The sequence below is a fragment of the Phaenicophaeus curvirostris genome, chromosome 3 (assembly GCF_032191515.1).
Source record: "Phaenicophaeus curvirostris isolate KB17595 chromosome 3, BPBGC_Pcur_1.0, whole genome shotgun sequence".
NCBI lineage: Eukaryota > Metazoa > Chordata > Aves > Cuculiformes > Cuculidae > Phaenicophaeus > Phaenicophaeus curvirostris.
This window is the reverse complement of record NC_091394.1, coordinates 43,939,816-43,956,315: the sequence shown is the minus strand read 5'-3', so window position 1 is coordinate 43,956,315 and position 16,500 is coordinate 43,939,816. Positions and strand designations below refer to the sequence as shown.

The following is a 16,500-nucleotide window of genomic DNA, read 5'->3' as shown; positions in this document are numbered from 1 at the left end:
GAAAAGTGGAGATAAAGGCGGTTTGGTGCAGAAAAATAAAAGGATAAGGTACTAAAGTAGCTTGATTGGGTGTAAACAGGTTGCTGGTCAGTCTGCTTGTTTGGCTATGCCTTGCACCTGATCAGCTCAGTCTGGCTTGTCTTGTTAAACTGCATTTTATTTATTCTCCTATTTGCATGGTGAGAGGAGGTCTATATTTTGTGTGTGTGTGTGTGTGTGCATGGTGGTCTGAATGCCAGCAATTAGCATGTGGGCCACAAGCCATAGGGGCCTGTGTGTCTGTGATGGAGCAACTGGAGAGACCAGAGTGCATGAATATTATGTGGATCTGTATGTCAGTGTGTGGTCACTAGTAAACACCAAGCCAGGCTAGCTGTAGAGTAGGGTAAGAAGCCTGGGAGTCAAGTTTTGGAGCAGCCATAAGTCCAGGTAAGATAGCAGAGACCAGAGGATCTCTGAGGGATCTAGAGGGACCAGGGTGTTTAAGCCAGCTACCTGGGGAGACTGTGGTGGGGTCTGGTGACCAGTTACTGGTAATGTCACAACCTTGGACTAGCTACCAGACTAGCTTTTTGTTTGCATGCTTGTGCCTTTCCATGAGGCAACTGGGGTTGCAGAGGCCAGATACTGAATAGGCTGAATATCTTAAAACCAACTACAGGAAGAGGGACCCATGGTTTGTGTGTGTGTGTCTCTAGGTCTGAATACCAGCAACTAAAGTGGAGCTGTGGGCCTCTGGGAATAACATTTCCAGGTGCCAGCAACTCAGAAGACTTTGGATTCAGGGGTGAATTATGAAATAGGATGAGTGCTTAAGACTGGCTACTGCAGGGTTTCGTATTATGTAGATGTGTACAAATATAGATTTATTTTCCATTAATGGGCTTCTGTCCTGATCAGCCAAAGAGGGGAACAGGATGAGGACATTAGTGCTGTTTGTGTTTGTGTGAGTGCTGGGGTTTTTGCCTGTGTCAATTAGAATGGCCAGACACGTCTGTATGCATATGGGGGAGTGGGGTGGATGCATGTGTGTGTGTATTAGGAACACACATCTGGCCTTTCCACTAGCTGAACCTGGGAACTAACTCAATTTTAAAATGTGGCATACCAGCAGAAATGATGGCAAGTTGATGGCAAGTATGAGCCACACAACAGTACATGGGAGGATGCAGGGAAAGCCAGGGCTGGAAGGAACGTTCTATGACATAGTGATTCAAGCAAAGTCCAAGACAACCTCACTAAGCAGACTACTACACAAAACCCTTGCTCGTGGATCTCTTCCAAAAACATAGATTGCACACAGAAGGACCTTTATTTGAGTCCTTCGGCAGAGAAAAAGGCCCACAATATCGAATCCTGTGCTGATGACTGCTTGCACAGCAAACACACTGATCCTCCAGCTGCTTCATGGGTGTCAGAAAGACATTCGACTCAGCCTAGCATGGTGAGCACAGGATGCTCAGAGGTAATTTGCAAGAAGCTGCTAGCCCTGCTGGAAAACATTCATTAAAAGGCAAGGCTGGAGCCCAGCGCACACAGTCTAGCTGGCATTGGTCATGTCAAAGCAACACAAGGCTGGGCAAGAAGGTGGTGACTTCCCAGCCTACGTACAGAGTTTGGGCTATTTGGGGGTTATTTATTGATTGATGGGGGTTGTCTTAACTGTCTTCAAGCTGGAGAGGACACACAAGATTATTCTTGGCCGGGTCACCTTTGATCAAGCAGATTATGAAGTTCTCTAACTCTGGCCCCAGGGCTGCTTGCGCACAATGGCGGGGACATAAAGATGTGCACAGACAGAGGAATGCCTCCCACTAGGGCTGCGTATCAGAATATATCACAAAAGAAATGGCATCCCACAAAGAGTCACACTGGCATTAGAACAGGCAGCCAAGCTAGGCAGCTTTTCTCTGCCTGGGAAACCATGAAGAAGCTCCATAAAGGAATCATAAAGGAGGTAAGATAAAGCAGTTGTGGGAACTTGTTTCCTCTCTAGAGGAGAAAGAAAATCTTCCTTTTCATTAAAAAAAAACCCAAGCCATTCAAACTATGTCTACCCCAGACGATGCTCTGGATTACAGATACACGAGCTGTCAGGGAAGTTGCTCCACGGAGACTGCCTGAAGGTGCAAGTTTCATGCAGCCGCCTGTCACCTGCTGGCAAGACCGCTCTGGAAAAGAGCGATGGAAAGACGGTGTCAGTTGGGAAGGCACGGAGAAAGCTCACCCATGGCTTTTGGGGCCGACAGGGCAGCGGGACAGGGAGCGAAAGGAGAAGGCGAGGATGCCCGCTGGCAGGTCCTTGGAGGGTGGAGGAACCGACGCTCGCAAACACGGTTTGGGTGAGGAGCACGGCGGCGCCGGGAGCCTCCTCTGGGGCTGAGGAGCCCCTCGGGACCCTCCTTGTCACAAGCGGGTGGCATCGCCACCCACCCCTGGACCCGGCGGGGCGAGGCTGGGAGCTGCGGGGAGGCTGGTGTTTGCGGGGAGGCGGTGACCATAAGCTGCGCGGGAAGGGGGAAAAGGGGAGGAAGAGGGAGAGGGGGGGAGGGAGGGAGGCTGCGGAGCCCATAAAAGCACCGCCCGCTCGGCCGGCGCCGCGCATTGCCTGGCGGGGCGCTGGCTGGGGGGAAGCGTCGTCATGAGGGAGATCGTGCACATCCAGGCGGGACAGTGTGGGAACCAGATCGGGACCAAGGTGAGCCTGAGGGGAGACGGGGCTGCCGCTGCCTGCTCGCGGCTTTGCGGAGCCCCATAGCTCTTGCGGGGGGCTGGAGTGTGTGTGTGTCCCCCGCCTCCTCCCCAGCCGTCCGAGAGGCGCCGGGAGCGCTCGCTGCGCATCTCCCTCTCCCCGTGACCATAAAAGGCTTTGGGAAGCTCCAAAACCAAACAGGACTTTTCGAGTTTGGTTTGGTTTGGGTTTGTTATTTTTTTTAAAATTTTTTTTTAAATGAGTTCCAAGGGCTGCAGCCCCTCTGCTGTGAGGACAGGCTGGAGGAGTTGGGGTGCTCAGCCTGGAGAAGAGAAAGCTCCGGGGAGACTTTATTGCAGCCTTCCAGCACCTGAAGGTCATACAAGAAGTGGTCGCTATTGCAAAAAGCGGAATATTTTGATTAAAATTAAAGTAGAGTTAAGCTTCATCGAATTACATTCCTCTGGTAGCATGTTCTTTTTCAAACAGCGTTTCCCCAGACGCTGATTATTCTTTGGAGGCGGTAACGCCCTGTGCTCGGTGTGTCCCGCACTGGGGTGTCTCTGCTGGGATCCCCTCTGTCTGCAGCCTCCCCCATCCCCAGGGCAAGGCCAGGCTGAGCTGGAGCCGAAGCTCCCCATCAGCGACAGATTTGACTGTTGCGAAGTTCATTATAACATCAGAATCAGTCCTTGGGAAGTAACGGAAAGTGCATTAGATCTCTGGGGAAATGCATGCGTGTGCCTGTAAGTGGGAAGCACATCCCGCCCCAGCTCCCGTCTGGCTGCATATGGGGGATGACGATTGCTGCCTGACCCCGAGAGAGGATGCTTGCTTCAAAAACTCCAAAATGAGTCTCCGAGAGTTTATTTGTTGGCATTTTCGGTATCAAAGGGAGACAGGAAAGGCGGGAAGATGCTTTTTACTGTAGTGATAAGACGCGGGGGTGGCGGCTTTAAATTGAAGGGGGGAATATTTGTATTAGGCACTAGGAAGAATTTCTTCACGCTGAGGGTGCTGAGGCCCTGGCACAGGTTGCCCAGGGAAGCTGTGGCTGCCCCATCCCTGGAGGTGTCCAAGGCCAGGTTAGATGGGGCTTTGAAGAGCCTCGTCTGGTGGGAGGTGTCCCTGCCCATGGCAGGGGGGTTGGAACTGGATGATCTTTGAGGTCCCTTCCACCCCAACCCATTCTATGATTAGTTTTATGATTAAACCGCACGGACCGCGGCTGAAAAAGTAGGGAAGAGCGGCAGAAGTACAAGCAGCCCCCTCCAAACATATTCAAACGTAACAAAAACATGAAATGCCCGGCGGGGCGGGTGCGGGCGCGCCAGGAATCCGGCAGCTGCGGGCGGGCCGGGCTCCTCCCCGCCGGCCCCGCGATGCTCCGCGGGGGAGTTCCCAATCCACCGCTTCTTTTTTTTCCTCCCTTTAGTTTTGGGAAGTGATAAGCGATGAGCACGGCATTGACCCGGCCGGAGGCTATGTGGGTGACTCAGCGCTGCAGCTGGAGAGGATCAATGTCTACTACAATGAATCATCCTGTAAGTGTGGGATGGGGAGGGGTGCGAGAGAGGTGGGGGTTGGCTCTGCGGGTTCTTTCTGGGCACAGAAATCTGGGAGAGCCAGTTTGTGAGGTTGGTGAAGTCCTTATTGCATCATGCTGCTCAAGTGCCCCTCGGCTGGTCCCAGCTCTCCCCACGATACACAGAAAATACCCGCTTTCTTATCAGTTGATAACTGGGTGTTACCTCCCCAGGCAGAGGGAAATGGCACGAGGGGCTGTCCTTAGGTTCTGGAGGTTTGTTTATTATTTAGCACTGTGCTAGGCGTTTGCTCTTCTAATGTGTGAGTATTTCATCAGATGTGTCTTACCGGTTTCCCCAAATTAAACTGTTGGTTATATGAGCCTGCATCTGTGTCAATCTGTCTCCGATTTTGTGAGTGGGAGGGTTGGGGTGCAGGTAATGGAGAACTTAACAGTGATTCATTAGTAAGATGCCAGAGGTAACCAAATGCTTTAGGTCACTCCCATGTTAGAAGGTGTTAACAGTGAAAAATGAGGATAGTGAGCCCTTTGGTCTATTGACGTGAACCTGCAAATGCAAATGTTTCATTTTTGTCCAGTTCATGTTAATTCATGTTATTTACCTGAGTTTTCTTAAACAACTTCAACTGCATAGATTCTTTATTTTGTGCTCGTGATAGATGTGCTAATATACTGCTGTTTGCCACTTACACCAGGTAGCTCTGGTAAATCCTTCAAGCATAAAAGCTTGTGAGATGTGTTAGGATCACTTGAATATAAACCCTTCATTCACCCCAGAAAAGATTATCTACTTTCTTTCTTGTATGTCAACTATTTTCACTAATCAGAATCATCCTTCCCTTCTATCTGTTGATTAAAAAAAGAGCTTATAAAATGTCCTACCATCTGTAGGACCCAAAAGATGTCATGTTTGTTATTCAAGCAGAATCAATTTGTTCCTGTGGTGATGGTTTTTTTTCACCACCGTGACTTCTTGTGTAGGAAATATTTGTATAGGTACAATCTATATTAGTCTAATATGATGTGAGACGTAATGTATTTGTATATTGAGAGCTGTAACTATCTTAGCTTATTTCAGAACATTAAGGCCATGCTTGCTTTTTATTGTAGCCCAGAAATTCGTACCAAGAGCAGTCTTAGTGGACTTGGAGCCGGGAACCATGGATAGTGTCCGATCTGGTCCTTTTGGTCAGCTCTTTCGGCCTGATAATTTCATCTTTGGTATGTGGATGTCACTTTCTAAAACCCAGAACTATCCAACAAGTGTTTGATTACCAAGTGAATGGTCAAAAAGCATTAAAACACTCTATTCCACAATGATAGTATTGAGAAAACCTAACAGCTTAACAGTACAATTCCAATTATCTGTAAGTCTGCTAAAATCCTGTTAGCTGAAAAAGTTATTCTTCTGTAGTCATTCCTTCAGTTAGCAAGGTGCTGGAGGTTTTCTGTGGCATTTAGATAAAGTACACTTGCTTTCCCTATATATGAACTCCAGAGAAATGCTGAGAAAGCTTCTTTACAACAAAATGCGTGGAAATTCTTCAAAAAATGGAGGAGAGGGAAACTTCAACCACAAACCAACAAGACTACTGTTCAGCTCACATTAAGTGCTTGAGGATGAAATTGTTTATAGGCTGCATAATTCAACTTTTTCAGTAGGTCCTTACATTATATTAAACAGTGGAGGAAGACCAACTGTGATATAGAAAACACTCACATATATGCAGTTACTGGGCTATTTTCCGACATAATGAAGAGCAGCCCAAGATCATGTAGGGAGTTTCTGATTTTGCAGTGTCCTTGAAGAGAGTTGTTTGGGCTTTTCCTCTTTTACTTCGGACTTTTGTAGTACTTTGCATCTAAGCTTAGGAACGCACATTACCAGGATTCAATTTTATAGCATCTATATGAAGTACGGAAGCATTTTCAGTCTGTTTGCACTAAAGGAGAAACAGCCTGTGAAAGTTAATTGAAAACTGCAAGTCTGAAAGCTGCCATGAGGACTCTTGTCTTTTTGGTTTCCAAGTCTGCACTAGCCACAAAACACATTTCCTCCCGACAAGGCAAACTTAAGTTGCAACTTAGTTTGGTATATTGTGTTAGCATAAGGAAGGAACAATGCCAAGGACAGACAGAAAAGATAAACATTATTTGGGTGGTATAAAACAAACTTAAGTCTGGGTTGTTGCTGTTGAGATGCAGAGTAAGAAGAGGCACTTTAAGCCTTTAACTGACTGAAAACTTTTAATGCTGTCCTCATTGCTCTCCTGTACACTCCATGGTAGAGACATTGAAGGTCTTTTTCAAAAGAATTTTACGTTACAGTATGGGGAGAAAAGCTAGAGATAGGCAGCTTTACAAAGTATATTTCTGTATTCCAGTTACTTCTTTCACTTCCTTTCTCCTGTGTGGACCACACAAGCCCTCTGGAAGTGTGTTAGCCTGACCTATGGAAATGCCTGAGCTGGAGCTTTACAATTTGGCATACCACCAGTAAAACCAGAGCAAAATCAATTCAGAGTGTCTTCAACAATAGTCCTGTTCACTCTACTCCCTTCCTGCCAAGATAACAATGAACCAATAGCATGTGATCAACTTGGATCTGACAGAGGCCCCTGCCAGCATCAGGCACTGTCGTCCTAACCTGCTGAATAATGCAGAATGGCTGCCTGACTGCTGAAGTAATCTTCTGTGTCAAAAGCCAACAAAGCATTTTGTTTTCTCTTTTAAAAATCTGGCCTGGGCCCACAGAGGATTTTGTGGCAGAAGCTGGCAGTTCTGTACTTGCTGTACTGCAGGTCATTAGGGCTCATTTGGATGGAGATGTTTTCTGCCTCTAATTGTATGTACCTTCATGTGCCCCCATCTTCATAGCACGAAGCCACGAACCATCAATCAGGATTTCATTCAGGTGTATTGAGTATGCGATCATACACTCCAGATACAGGAATTTTAGTTCAGACTGGCAGGAGATTGAGATGAACACAAAAATAATCCTTGTGTTGCTTGTGTTGACAGAGTAGTGATCTAAAAGTTAGAGAAATGCAAGTAGAAAGATTTTGCAGTGAAAGATCTCCTGGCCTTCTAACAAGCATATGACTGCCCACCAGGAACTGCTGTGAACTCTGACGTGTCTCCTCTTGTTAGCCAGTTTTTCTTTGAACATTTTGTCATTGTTTCCTTGTGTACACCCTTACTAGCTTTGTGCTGTAGGATACCACCCCAATTGAAGTTTCCTGAACTGGTAGAGGCAATCCCACAATGGCTGTTAGCCCGTCAAAGGAGCTACCCTTCCTTCTCTAAATCATACTGTGTTCTGCAGCAAGGCTGTTCATACTGGGCTTCTAAGCATTAGTGTGCAGCTACTGATTTCTCTGCCCAGGTTTTGTCTTCTATTTCACGCAGTGAAGAGAGGAAAGGGGGTGAAAGAAGATTGCAGGAAATAGTTCCATCTTTAGGGATTAAAAAATAAATTTACCATTAAACAAATATCTTCTGTAGGTGTGTAGCTTAATCTGAACATGTGTGATAACCCTATAGTGTGCTGGAGAAAAGAAATAGTGGGAGATGGATCTGGAGGTACCAAGAGTGCAGATATGTTGTGGGATTGCTTTGTGAAGACTTCCTCTAGATCTTAGTAAATGCATAGTGAGAAAAGGCAGAAGTGGGCTGCATGCAATGCAGAACTTCCAGGATTGGCGTAAGATTTTTGCAGACACAGGCTTATTTTCCAACTGAAGATTTAGTCCTCATGGAATTACATCATTTTATGTGCTTCTCTAGGATTTTCAGAGGTCTGGTAGGTATTTGATAAGCGGAGGGCATGCAGCAGGACTTCACAAGGTCATGATCAAGTCTTCTGGGGGTGTGGCAGCTGATACAGAGCCATGGTATCTCCAGGCCTATTACTGCCACGTGTAAGAAATCTGGAGCTTCTAGGGCTTGTTGTATGTGTTCTTTGTGGTGGTGGTCTTACAGTTCTATAGATCCAGTGGGTCTGGAGGTATCAAATTCCCAGACATATACACACGGACAGCAGGAAATTTGAAGTGAAAATTCCAAAGACCCTAGGAGAGGTGGCTGAGTGCCAGTGCGGTGTTGCCAGGGGAGAGCAGCCCATAGTTGTGGGCTGGAGGGAATCTGTCCATGCTGATGTAGGCAGCCGCTGCTACAGTTACACTCAGCAGCTTAAATACAAAGGTGGTATTAGTGCAATAGAGACGGGCAGCATCTCGGGGTTTGTGTGATTCAAGTGAAGAGTGAGGGAGTGTAGCACGCTGGAGGGCCTGAAGGAGGACAGGTCCACCTCTGTATTAGGCATTTTTCTGCTGAACTTAGACTGCAAACTAAGCAAAAGCAACTAAAATCAGTCTCTACTCATTCTCCCCCCAAAAAACGTTTTCCACGTTTGTGGGAGTAATCTCAATTCTCCTCTTCCCTAGTTCTTTGTTCCCATTCTTCATTCTCTCCTGTTCTCTCCTTATCCCACTGCCCTCTGGAGAAGCACTATATGGTGTTTACCACAAGGGGAAAGCTGTAACTTAGAATTTGGTTTTGTTAGGGTCTTTCTGAATTCTGGAGTGATGTTTGCTTGTTAGTGTGCAGCCTGGTGTGCTGCCCTGTCTGTCATAGGGGATCTGCTCAAGCAGACCACAGGCGTTTACAAGCACATTTAATTCTGGAAGGATATTACTTTGTGCTTTGCCCAGCTGGACAGGAAGTGCAGAGCTCCCTAGGTTTAAAGAGAGAAGAATAGAGCAACATATAGAACAATGCATTAAGTAACCAAATACATCATGAGGAAACCAAGCATTTAAGCAGTGAAAATTGAGTGCATCATATTTAAACAATATTCCAGCAAGCAGTTTCCCTGATTCATATGTTTGGCACCAGCACAGCGCACTGTGAATTGAAATGAGACATGGTAATAGGAAGGAAGGGGAAGGTCTTGGAGCACAATGCAGAAGCTGACAGCCCCATACCAAAATTCTGAATCTATCGCTCTCTCTGAACACCACTTATGAGAGTACCACTGAGTTCAGCACTGCTACATATGTAGTAGTCACTGTGAGGCATGGGTGTGTTAAAATCAGCCCCCCATTGAAACCTCCTTGTTATCCAAGTAGTAACAAAATAGTGACATAGCAAAGAATCCAGACTGTCCATCTTAATAAATTGAGTGGCTCATAAAAGGAAAATGGAAGCCATGGAGAGAAAACAAGGGGTTCATCAGTAATCCATTTTTATAAGCTGCTTTGCTGATCCTGAAGAACAGTGAGTTAGTAAGGAAACCAGTCAAAGCTAAAAGGTGCTTAATAATTCCCGCATTTTTGAAATAACATTCTTGAAGCCTCTGTTAATCAGTGTTTTCATTTAGGTTAGGTAACTATCAATTAAAAACTGTAGATCTTGATATAAGAACTTAAATAGGACTTTGAAGCTGAGACTTATCCTTGAATGATGATGATGCCTCTGTCTCATGGGAGCAGTCCAAGAACCTTTCATTTAGAAATGTGTGTCTGTGATTTAGCTCTTTGTATACGTCACGCTCCTTATAAACAGAGTATTTGAATATTAAACAGTCATCTTGTGTTTATGGAATAAGCAGGATTGGGAGTGTGAAAGCTTTCAAAACAAGGAGCAACTCCAGGCCATTTGTGGTAAGTTAAATACCAAAAGACAAAAAAACCACCCAATGGCATAAATGAAAACTACCAGGGATTTGAGGTGAGAGGAGGCTATGTGAAACGTTTACCCAGACACTTCTGGAGGTATTTGTAGGTAAAACTGAAAAGCACAGGTATCCAACCCAACAGATTGATAGCAGCTTTTGTTGCCGATGTGACTCCATTTGGCATGCAAATACCAAACCTTACTAATAATTTTGTGTATTTTCTTTCCCCATTGTATGTTATTTTAGGACAAACTGGTGCAGGAAACAACTGGGCTAAAGGACACTATACAGAAGGGGCAGAGTTGGTTGACTCCGTACTTGATGTAGTAAGAAAAGAGTGTGAACACTGCGATTGCTTGCAAGGATTTCAGCTCACTCATTCCCTAGGAGGAGGGACAGGGTCTGGCATGGGAACCCTACTCATCAGCAAGATACGAGAGGAGTATCCTGACAGGATAATGAATACCTTTAGTGTCATGCCCTCTCCAAAGGTTTCTGATACAGTGGTGGAGCCTTATAATGCTACACTCTCGGTCCACCAGCTGGTTGAAAATACAGATGAAACCTACTGCATTGACAATGAAGCTTTGTATGACATTTGCTTCCGCACCCTGAAGCTCACCACTCCGACATATGGTGATTTAAACCACTTGGTTTCAGCTACAATGAGTGGGGTAACTACGTCCCTACGATTTCCAGGCCAGTTAAATGCTGACCTCAGGAAGCTGGCAGTAAACATGGTTCCTTTCCCACGCCTTCACTTTTTCATGCCAGGCTTCGCTCCTTTGACAGCCCGAGGCAGCCAACAATACCGAGCACTCACTGTTCCAGAGCTCACCCAGCAGATGTTTGATGCCAAAAATATGATGGCAGCCTGTGACCCAAGGCACGGGCGATATTTGACAGTGGCTACTGTCTTCCGTGGTCCCATGTCCATGAAGGAGGTCGATGAGCAGATGTTGGCCATCCAGAACAAGAACAGCAGTTACTTTGTGGAGTGGATCCCAAACAACGTCAAGGTGGCAGTGTGTGACATACCGCCTCGTGGCCTCAAGATGGCTTCCACATTCATTGGCAACAGTACTGCTATTCAAGAGCTCTTCAAAAGGATCTCGGAGCAGTTCTCGGCCATGTTCAGGAGAAAGGCCTTCCTCCACTGGTTCACAGGAGAAGGAATGGATGAAATGGAGTTCACAGAAGCGGAAAGCAACATGAATGATCTTGTTTCAGAGTATCAGCAGTACCAAGAAGCAACAGCAAATGATGGGGAGGAAGCGTTTGAAGATGATGAAGAAGAAATCAACGAATAAATAAATTAGGTGCACTATTTTGTGGGCCAAATTCTCAGATTAGGCTTATAAATCTTTATTTAGGCTTAAAAAAGCAAAAGAGCGTGAGCCTCAGGTGTTACAGGTGCTTTTCAGAGTCCATTGAGGTCGCTGAGAACCAAGGACATTCAGCATTTCTGGAAATCAAGCCATTTCTAATCATGAGACAAAAAGAAGGCATTCAGTTAAGTCTTTGGCCCAAGAGTCTGAACACAGAGCTTGCTCGTTTGGGATCTTTTTTTTTTTTTCCCCCCACAATTTGTCATCCCTAAAGATGTACAAGAGAAGACTTAGAATAAGCATGAAAATCTACAAAACAGAGCTGCACTGTTTTCATCCAACTATGAGCAAGAAAATCACGTGGCTTTGAAGTATTCATTCTCTACTGGGGGTACAACACTGAACTGCCATGAAAAAAATTTATTCATAATTAAAAGAAGGAAAAGGTTTTAGCTATGCTACACAGTAACTACTATCAGTGATATTTGATCCTCGTCCTCTAAAAACAAAATAAAAAAAGGATTAATATCTTCTCAAGCAAAAACGTTTTGGGTAGTCAATGCTACATAAATATCAGTGAGCTGCAGGCCAGGGGCTGAATTTATGCTCTGTGACTTCATCCCTTGCTGCTGAATAATCACAGGTTATATAGAATCAGAATAGTTCAGGTTGGAAGGGACCTTAAAGACCATCTAGTTCCAACCCCCCTGCCATGGGCAGGGACACCTCCCACCAGACCAAACTGCCCAAGGCCCCATCCAACCTGGCCTTGAACACCTCCAGGGATGGGGCAGCCACAGCTTCCCTGGGCAACCTGTGCCAGTGCCTCACCACTCTCATTGTGAAGAAATTCTTCCTTATGTCTAGGAAAATATGAAGTCTTATCAATTTGTGATGTGTTCTTTAAGGAACCTTGGGGTTTAAAGTGGTACCCCAATATCTTGCTGGTCTTCTGTCTTTCTGGTTATCACCAGTTATTGATCCTATTTCTGACTCCATTCCACCGAGCCCATAAGGCTGAAATTCTGATACTTCTTGGAACATGGTGGAGGGGGGACATAGGCTTTGTGTCAATATATCTCATTACATAGGTATACAAGTTCAACACACCTATAAGTGCTAGGAATGTCTTGTTAACAGGTTGAAATCACTGGACAAATTAAGGTTAGAGTACAAATAAAAGTAATTATGCACAATTTTCAAAAGAGTTGGGGAAATAGAAGGATGACCAACCATTTATTTTCTTACACTAAGGCTGAAACAGAAAGCTGTCTTACCCATCTGACTTGCCACCTCAACACAGTGACTGTTGGACATTAGCTCTTTGTGCATGCTTTATGTTTCTGCCCATATCAACTAAACAGCTCTTCTTCATTAGAGAGTTTCTACCAGAGAACGCTCTGTCTACATGGAGTCTCTTATTTAAGTCAGTTTCTAGGCAACAGAACAAGCAAACAAAGGAGAAATCATCCGGAAATCCAAACTTTAAATGTTTCTGAACTTTTGCTCTTTGTTTTTCTCACTTTCAGAAGCACTTTTTAAGCAAAAGTGTTGCTCAATACTTAAAAAAGACACATTACAAACATCATCTATTTCCCAAAGATCCATTGTTTCGAAGAACATGATACATTTGTTGGTTTGGGGAATGAGACAGTAGCTTATGAAGTATATGAATCTGGCAACTGTTAATCACATCACAAGCTGAAGCTGTCTGCTCAGTTTTATTCCACATAGAAACAGAACTAAACTAGTTAGAACCAAGTACAAGTTTTCCATATGAAGTGACTTGATGGGTTAAGACAAATAGTTGTTAGAACATATCAACCAAATGGCTTTGGCATCGGTGTGTAGGCAGCGCTTGGGAGGGCCTGGCGCATCATCTTAAGGGTCACGGAGGAGTCAGCAGATTGACGGGGACCACATTCCTTGCAATGGTTAGCGATGCCGCGATTTATGAATGGTGATAGAGCACCTTTAAATATACTTCTTAGAAATGTTGCGATATGTTATAGCTATGCATTTAGCATGGCGTGACACTAAGCTAAACCAAAAGATGCATTAAAGAGAAATTAACATTTTGTGCAATACAAAGGAAAAATCCATGGTTGTCACGGTTTAGCCCCAGCTCAGCCAATTTCAGCTCCCAATTTGCTCCCTTCCCCACCAGGGAAAGGGAAAAAAGGACATGAGAGGAAAAAGAACTGTGAGCTGGAAGCTAAAACTACAGCTTTAAGGAAATAATAAAGAGAATAATAAAATATATACAAATATGTGAAATTGTGCTCCCACCCCTCGATGACTGTACATCACCACAAATGCTGCAGAGCAGACACCAAGGAAAGGGTCCAAGGTTAGTAGGGAGCTGGGCTCAGGAATGCATCGATCCAGGATCAGGGGCACAGACAGACAAGGTCCTCACTTGACATCAGCCATCACAGAAGAGAGCGAGACCCTCATGTTCTCTGTTTTATACAGAGGGTGATGAGTTTGGGATGGAATGCTCTTCTTTGTTCATTTTTGGTCACCTGTCCTGACTGCCCCTCCCTGTAGATGAGACCTTTCTTCATCTTTGATTTATGACACTCCAGTAGCTCAACAATGGGCTTGGTTACTGCAGGAATAAGTATAAGCAACGGCCTTTCTGCATACTGGTGCCTTGTTTTATCACTTCTAGAGAGAGATACGGAAAAACATGCAGTTAACATTCAGAAAATAGTTACTTAGGCAAGGCTGAGCTGAAGTTAGAAAAGTGATTCTACTTTAGCTCAAACCAGGACAATAGTGAATAAAGCCATTAAACTTAGACGTTTAGTTGATGCTTTGTAAATAGAAGGCTATCAGCTCAAGAAGGAGGAGAATGTGTTGCAGGCTCCGAGCCTGCCATCATGCAGCTGTGGCACACTTTTCAATTAAAGCACTAGCATAGCTTCTGAATTAGAACAAACGGTCTTCCAGCTTGTGGAAGTGCATTGTGTTATAATACAGAATTCATGACCATCTCTCAGCCATAAATTCTGATATCACTATAAAAAAGTAGCTAATAGTTTAAAAATGCCCAGAATCTTGGAGTTCCTAAATAATTATTTCCTTGGTGAACCGGCTTGTTCTTTGTTGTTTTTCATACACTGACTCAAAATCCAGAATATTGACTCTGAACCTGTGGAATCCAAACCTGACAACGTTTGCTTTGATCCTGCTTTGACTCACAGCCATTCTTTCACATGTGTCTACTTGCAACTGTTTGATGTGAATTTCTTAATATGTGGAGGTGGTGGAAGCAAACTAATGTCCGCTTTGGAAAAGAAAGGAGATGGCTCTTTCATCTGATCTTAGAAGGAAAAAAAAAACAACCCCAAAAAAAAACCCCAAAACCAAAAAAAAAAAAAAAGCCAAAAAACCAAAATGAACCTGGGAACCTGTAGTGGGAAGATTGCCAGAGGACCAGCTTGCATGGGAACAGTAAGCAAGTTATGGGAAGCACAAATGCTTCCTGTTCCTCTTCAGGCAAGCAAGTCTAATCTCTTCCTTTCTTGACGTAAAACTGGAAGTTGTTTTAGTAACACACTTGGTGAACAATTCCTTCAGTTGCACTTCCTTTCATCATCCTTCTTTTTCCTCGGAAACTTCTCTTCTGAAATCTGCCTGCCGAATCCTACTTAGCTCTGCTCCCCTTCTTTTCACGTTCCTCACCTATGTGTTTTTTATTTTCCAACCTAGTGTCTTGCACCCTTTTTTTCTGTGCCTAACCCACTTTTATTTTCTCTCCTTTTTACTGCTCTGCTCCTGGCCAAATATTTAGAAGCAGGCTGCCAGGACAAGCCAGACCTATGAAGAGCTAGAAGTGCAGCTCCCAGTACAGCTCAGACAAAAACACCTCTGGCAAGACGAGGATGAGGGGAAAAGATGGCAATCTTGACCACTGACACCACTTGAAAACAGGGAGCAGGGAGGGTGTGCCATGGGAAGCAGGAGTGGGATCAGGGCAGAAACAGGAGTTGAACCTGATGGGTCAGCTGCTTTGCAAAATTGCTCTGCCCAAAGCCAGCAAGGAATCGGGGCAGACCCTTAAGTGTACAGACATGACAGTCCCTGCACAGGCTGCCTTAACCAAGTCACTGTAGACCCTTGATTTCTCTGCAGCCTGAGATTACTTCTTTTCTTCTCTTGCATTTGCACCTTAGGAGAAGGTGGCCACCTCCTGGGAAAAGGGTCAGGCTGGGAAGGAGGGTCTGAACCTGCTCCTTCTTCCAGCATTAGGAGGAGCAGGGAAGTCAGCAGCTCCCCCAGTGCTGTGCAAGCCCCTTCTAGTTGAAGCAGCACCGCTCAACAGGTTTGCAACAAAAATTCATCTGGCCTCATTGGCAGCCACAGCACAGACTAAACTTGATTTTCTTGATTTACGTTAAACCAGGTGAAGTCTGACTTTTATGAGTAGGAGGAAGATAACAGTCCTCTTTACCCAGCCTGCTTCTTGAAATGGCCTTTTTTCCCCCTCCATCTTTTTTGATTCCAAAATCCCAACACAGTCAAATTCTGCCACTTTTAGCACAAAATATTAAGACTTCCTGAGGTTACACTAGACAAAGCAAATTAGTGCTCTAAAATAGGGGCAAAAGGACCTGCCTCTCCTTAAATTATCACACACTTACTAATTGCATGCCACAACCAAACAAGTGAAATTAAAAATTAGACAGCCCAAACAGGGGGTAAGAGAAAATATTTCCTGGAGAATAGATAGATCTTTGACAGTCCAGTACTGCCATGGTGAAGTTAGAGTTGGGGTATTTTTGGGGGGGGTTGGGGGGTGGGGTGGTTGGCTGAGATTTGTGGCCTTTGTTTTTTTTTCAAGGAATGAGAAGAGGCAGAATTCTGGCCTTTACAACATGAAGCATATTTGGTGCTCAGCACTGGCTACAAATTGCCTGTGCCAAACAAGGCATTAATACAGAATAAATGTAACAGCCACTGATTTACCATGTGTGCAAGATTTAAATTCTTTTTTTTTCTATGAAACAAGTTTATTTTAGCAATAAATCATTCTAAACTTTGATTCCAATAATAAAGGAGCTGAAGTCTGGTTTTATTCAGGCTACTTCCCTGTGTATCACTCATGATACAATAACAAATCCAATAAATACCACTTCTGTGTGTCCCTAACAATTAAAAATGCCCCATAAATTCACTCTAAATTGCTGTATTTGCTCTGATTCCCTTGTTCCTCTTCACTGTAAAGCCACACAACATCAGAGATGGC

General features: G+C 44.7%; 2 protein-coding genes across 2 annotated transcripts in view; both read left to right on the top strand.

Moving 5' to 3' along the window:
* Positions 1–16,500, top strand: part of CIDEA (cell death inducing DFFA like effector a) — a 557,707-nt gene that overhangs the window by 26,228 nt on the left and 514,979 nt on the right. The gene's annotated exons all lie outside the window — the stretch shown is intronic.
* TUBB6 (tubulin beta 6 class V) lies at positions 2,561–12,021 on the top strand. Its single transcript, XM_069853807.1, has 4 exons — positions 2,561–2,698; positions 4,128–4,236; positions 5,352–5,462; positions 10,165–12,021. The coding sequence occupies exons 1-4, from the start codon at positions 2,642–2,644 to the stop codon at positions 11,226–11,228; spliced, it is 1,341 nt and encodes a 446-aa protein (XP_069709908.1). The 5' UTR covers positions 2,561–2,641; the 3' UTR covers positions 11,229–12,021.

Bases quoted from the DNA above. Each gene is read 5' to 3' on its own strand.
- TUBB6 (XM_069853807.1), top strand. From the start codon at position 2,642: ATGAGGGAGATCGTGCACATCCAGGCGGGACAGTGTGGGAACCAGATC. The intron at 4,237-5,351 runs GTAAGTGTGGGA...TTTTTATTGTAG, and splicing joins CTACTACAATGAATCATCCT to CCCAGAAATTCGTACCAAGA. The intron at 5,463-10,164 runs GTATGTGGATGT...ATGTTATTTTAG, and splicing joins GCCTGATAATTTCATCTTTG to GACAAACTGGTGCAGGAAAC.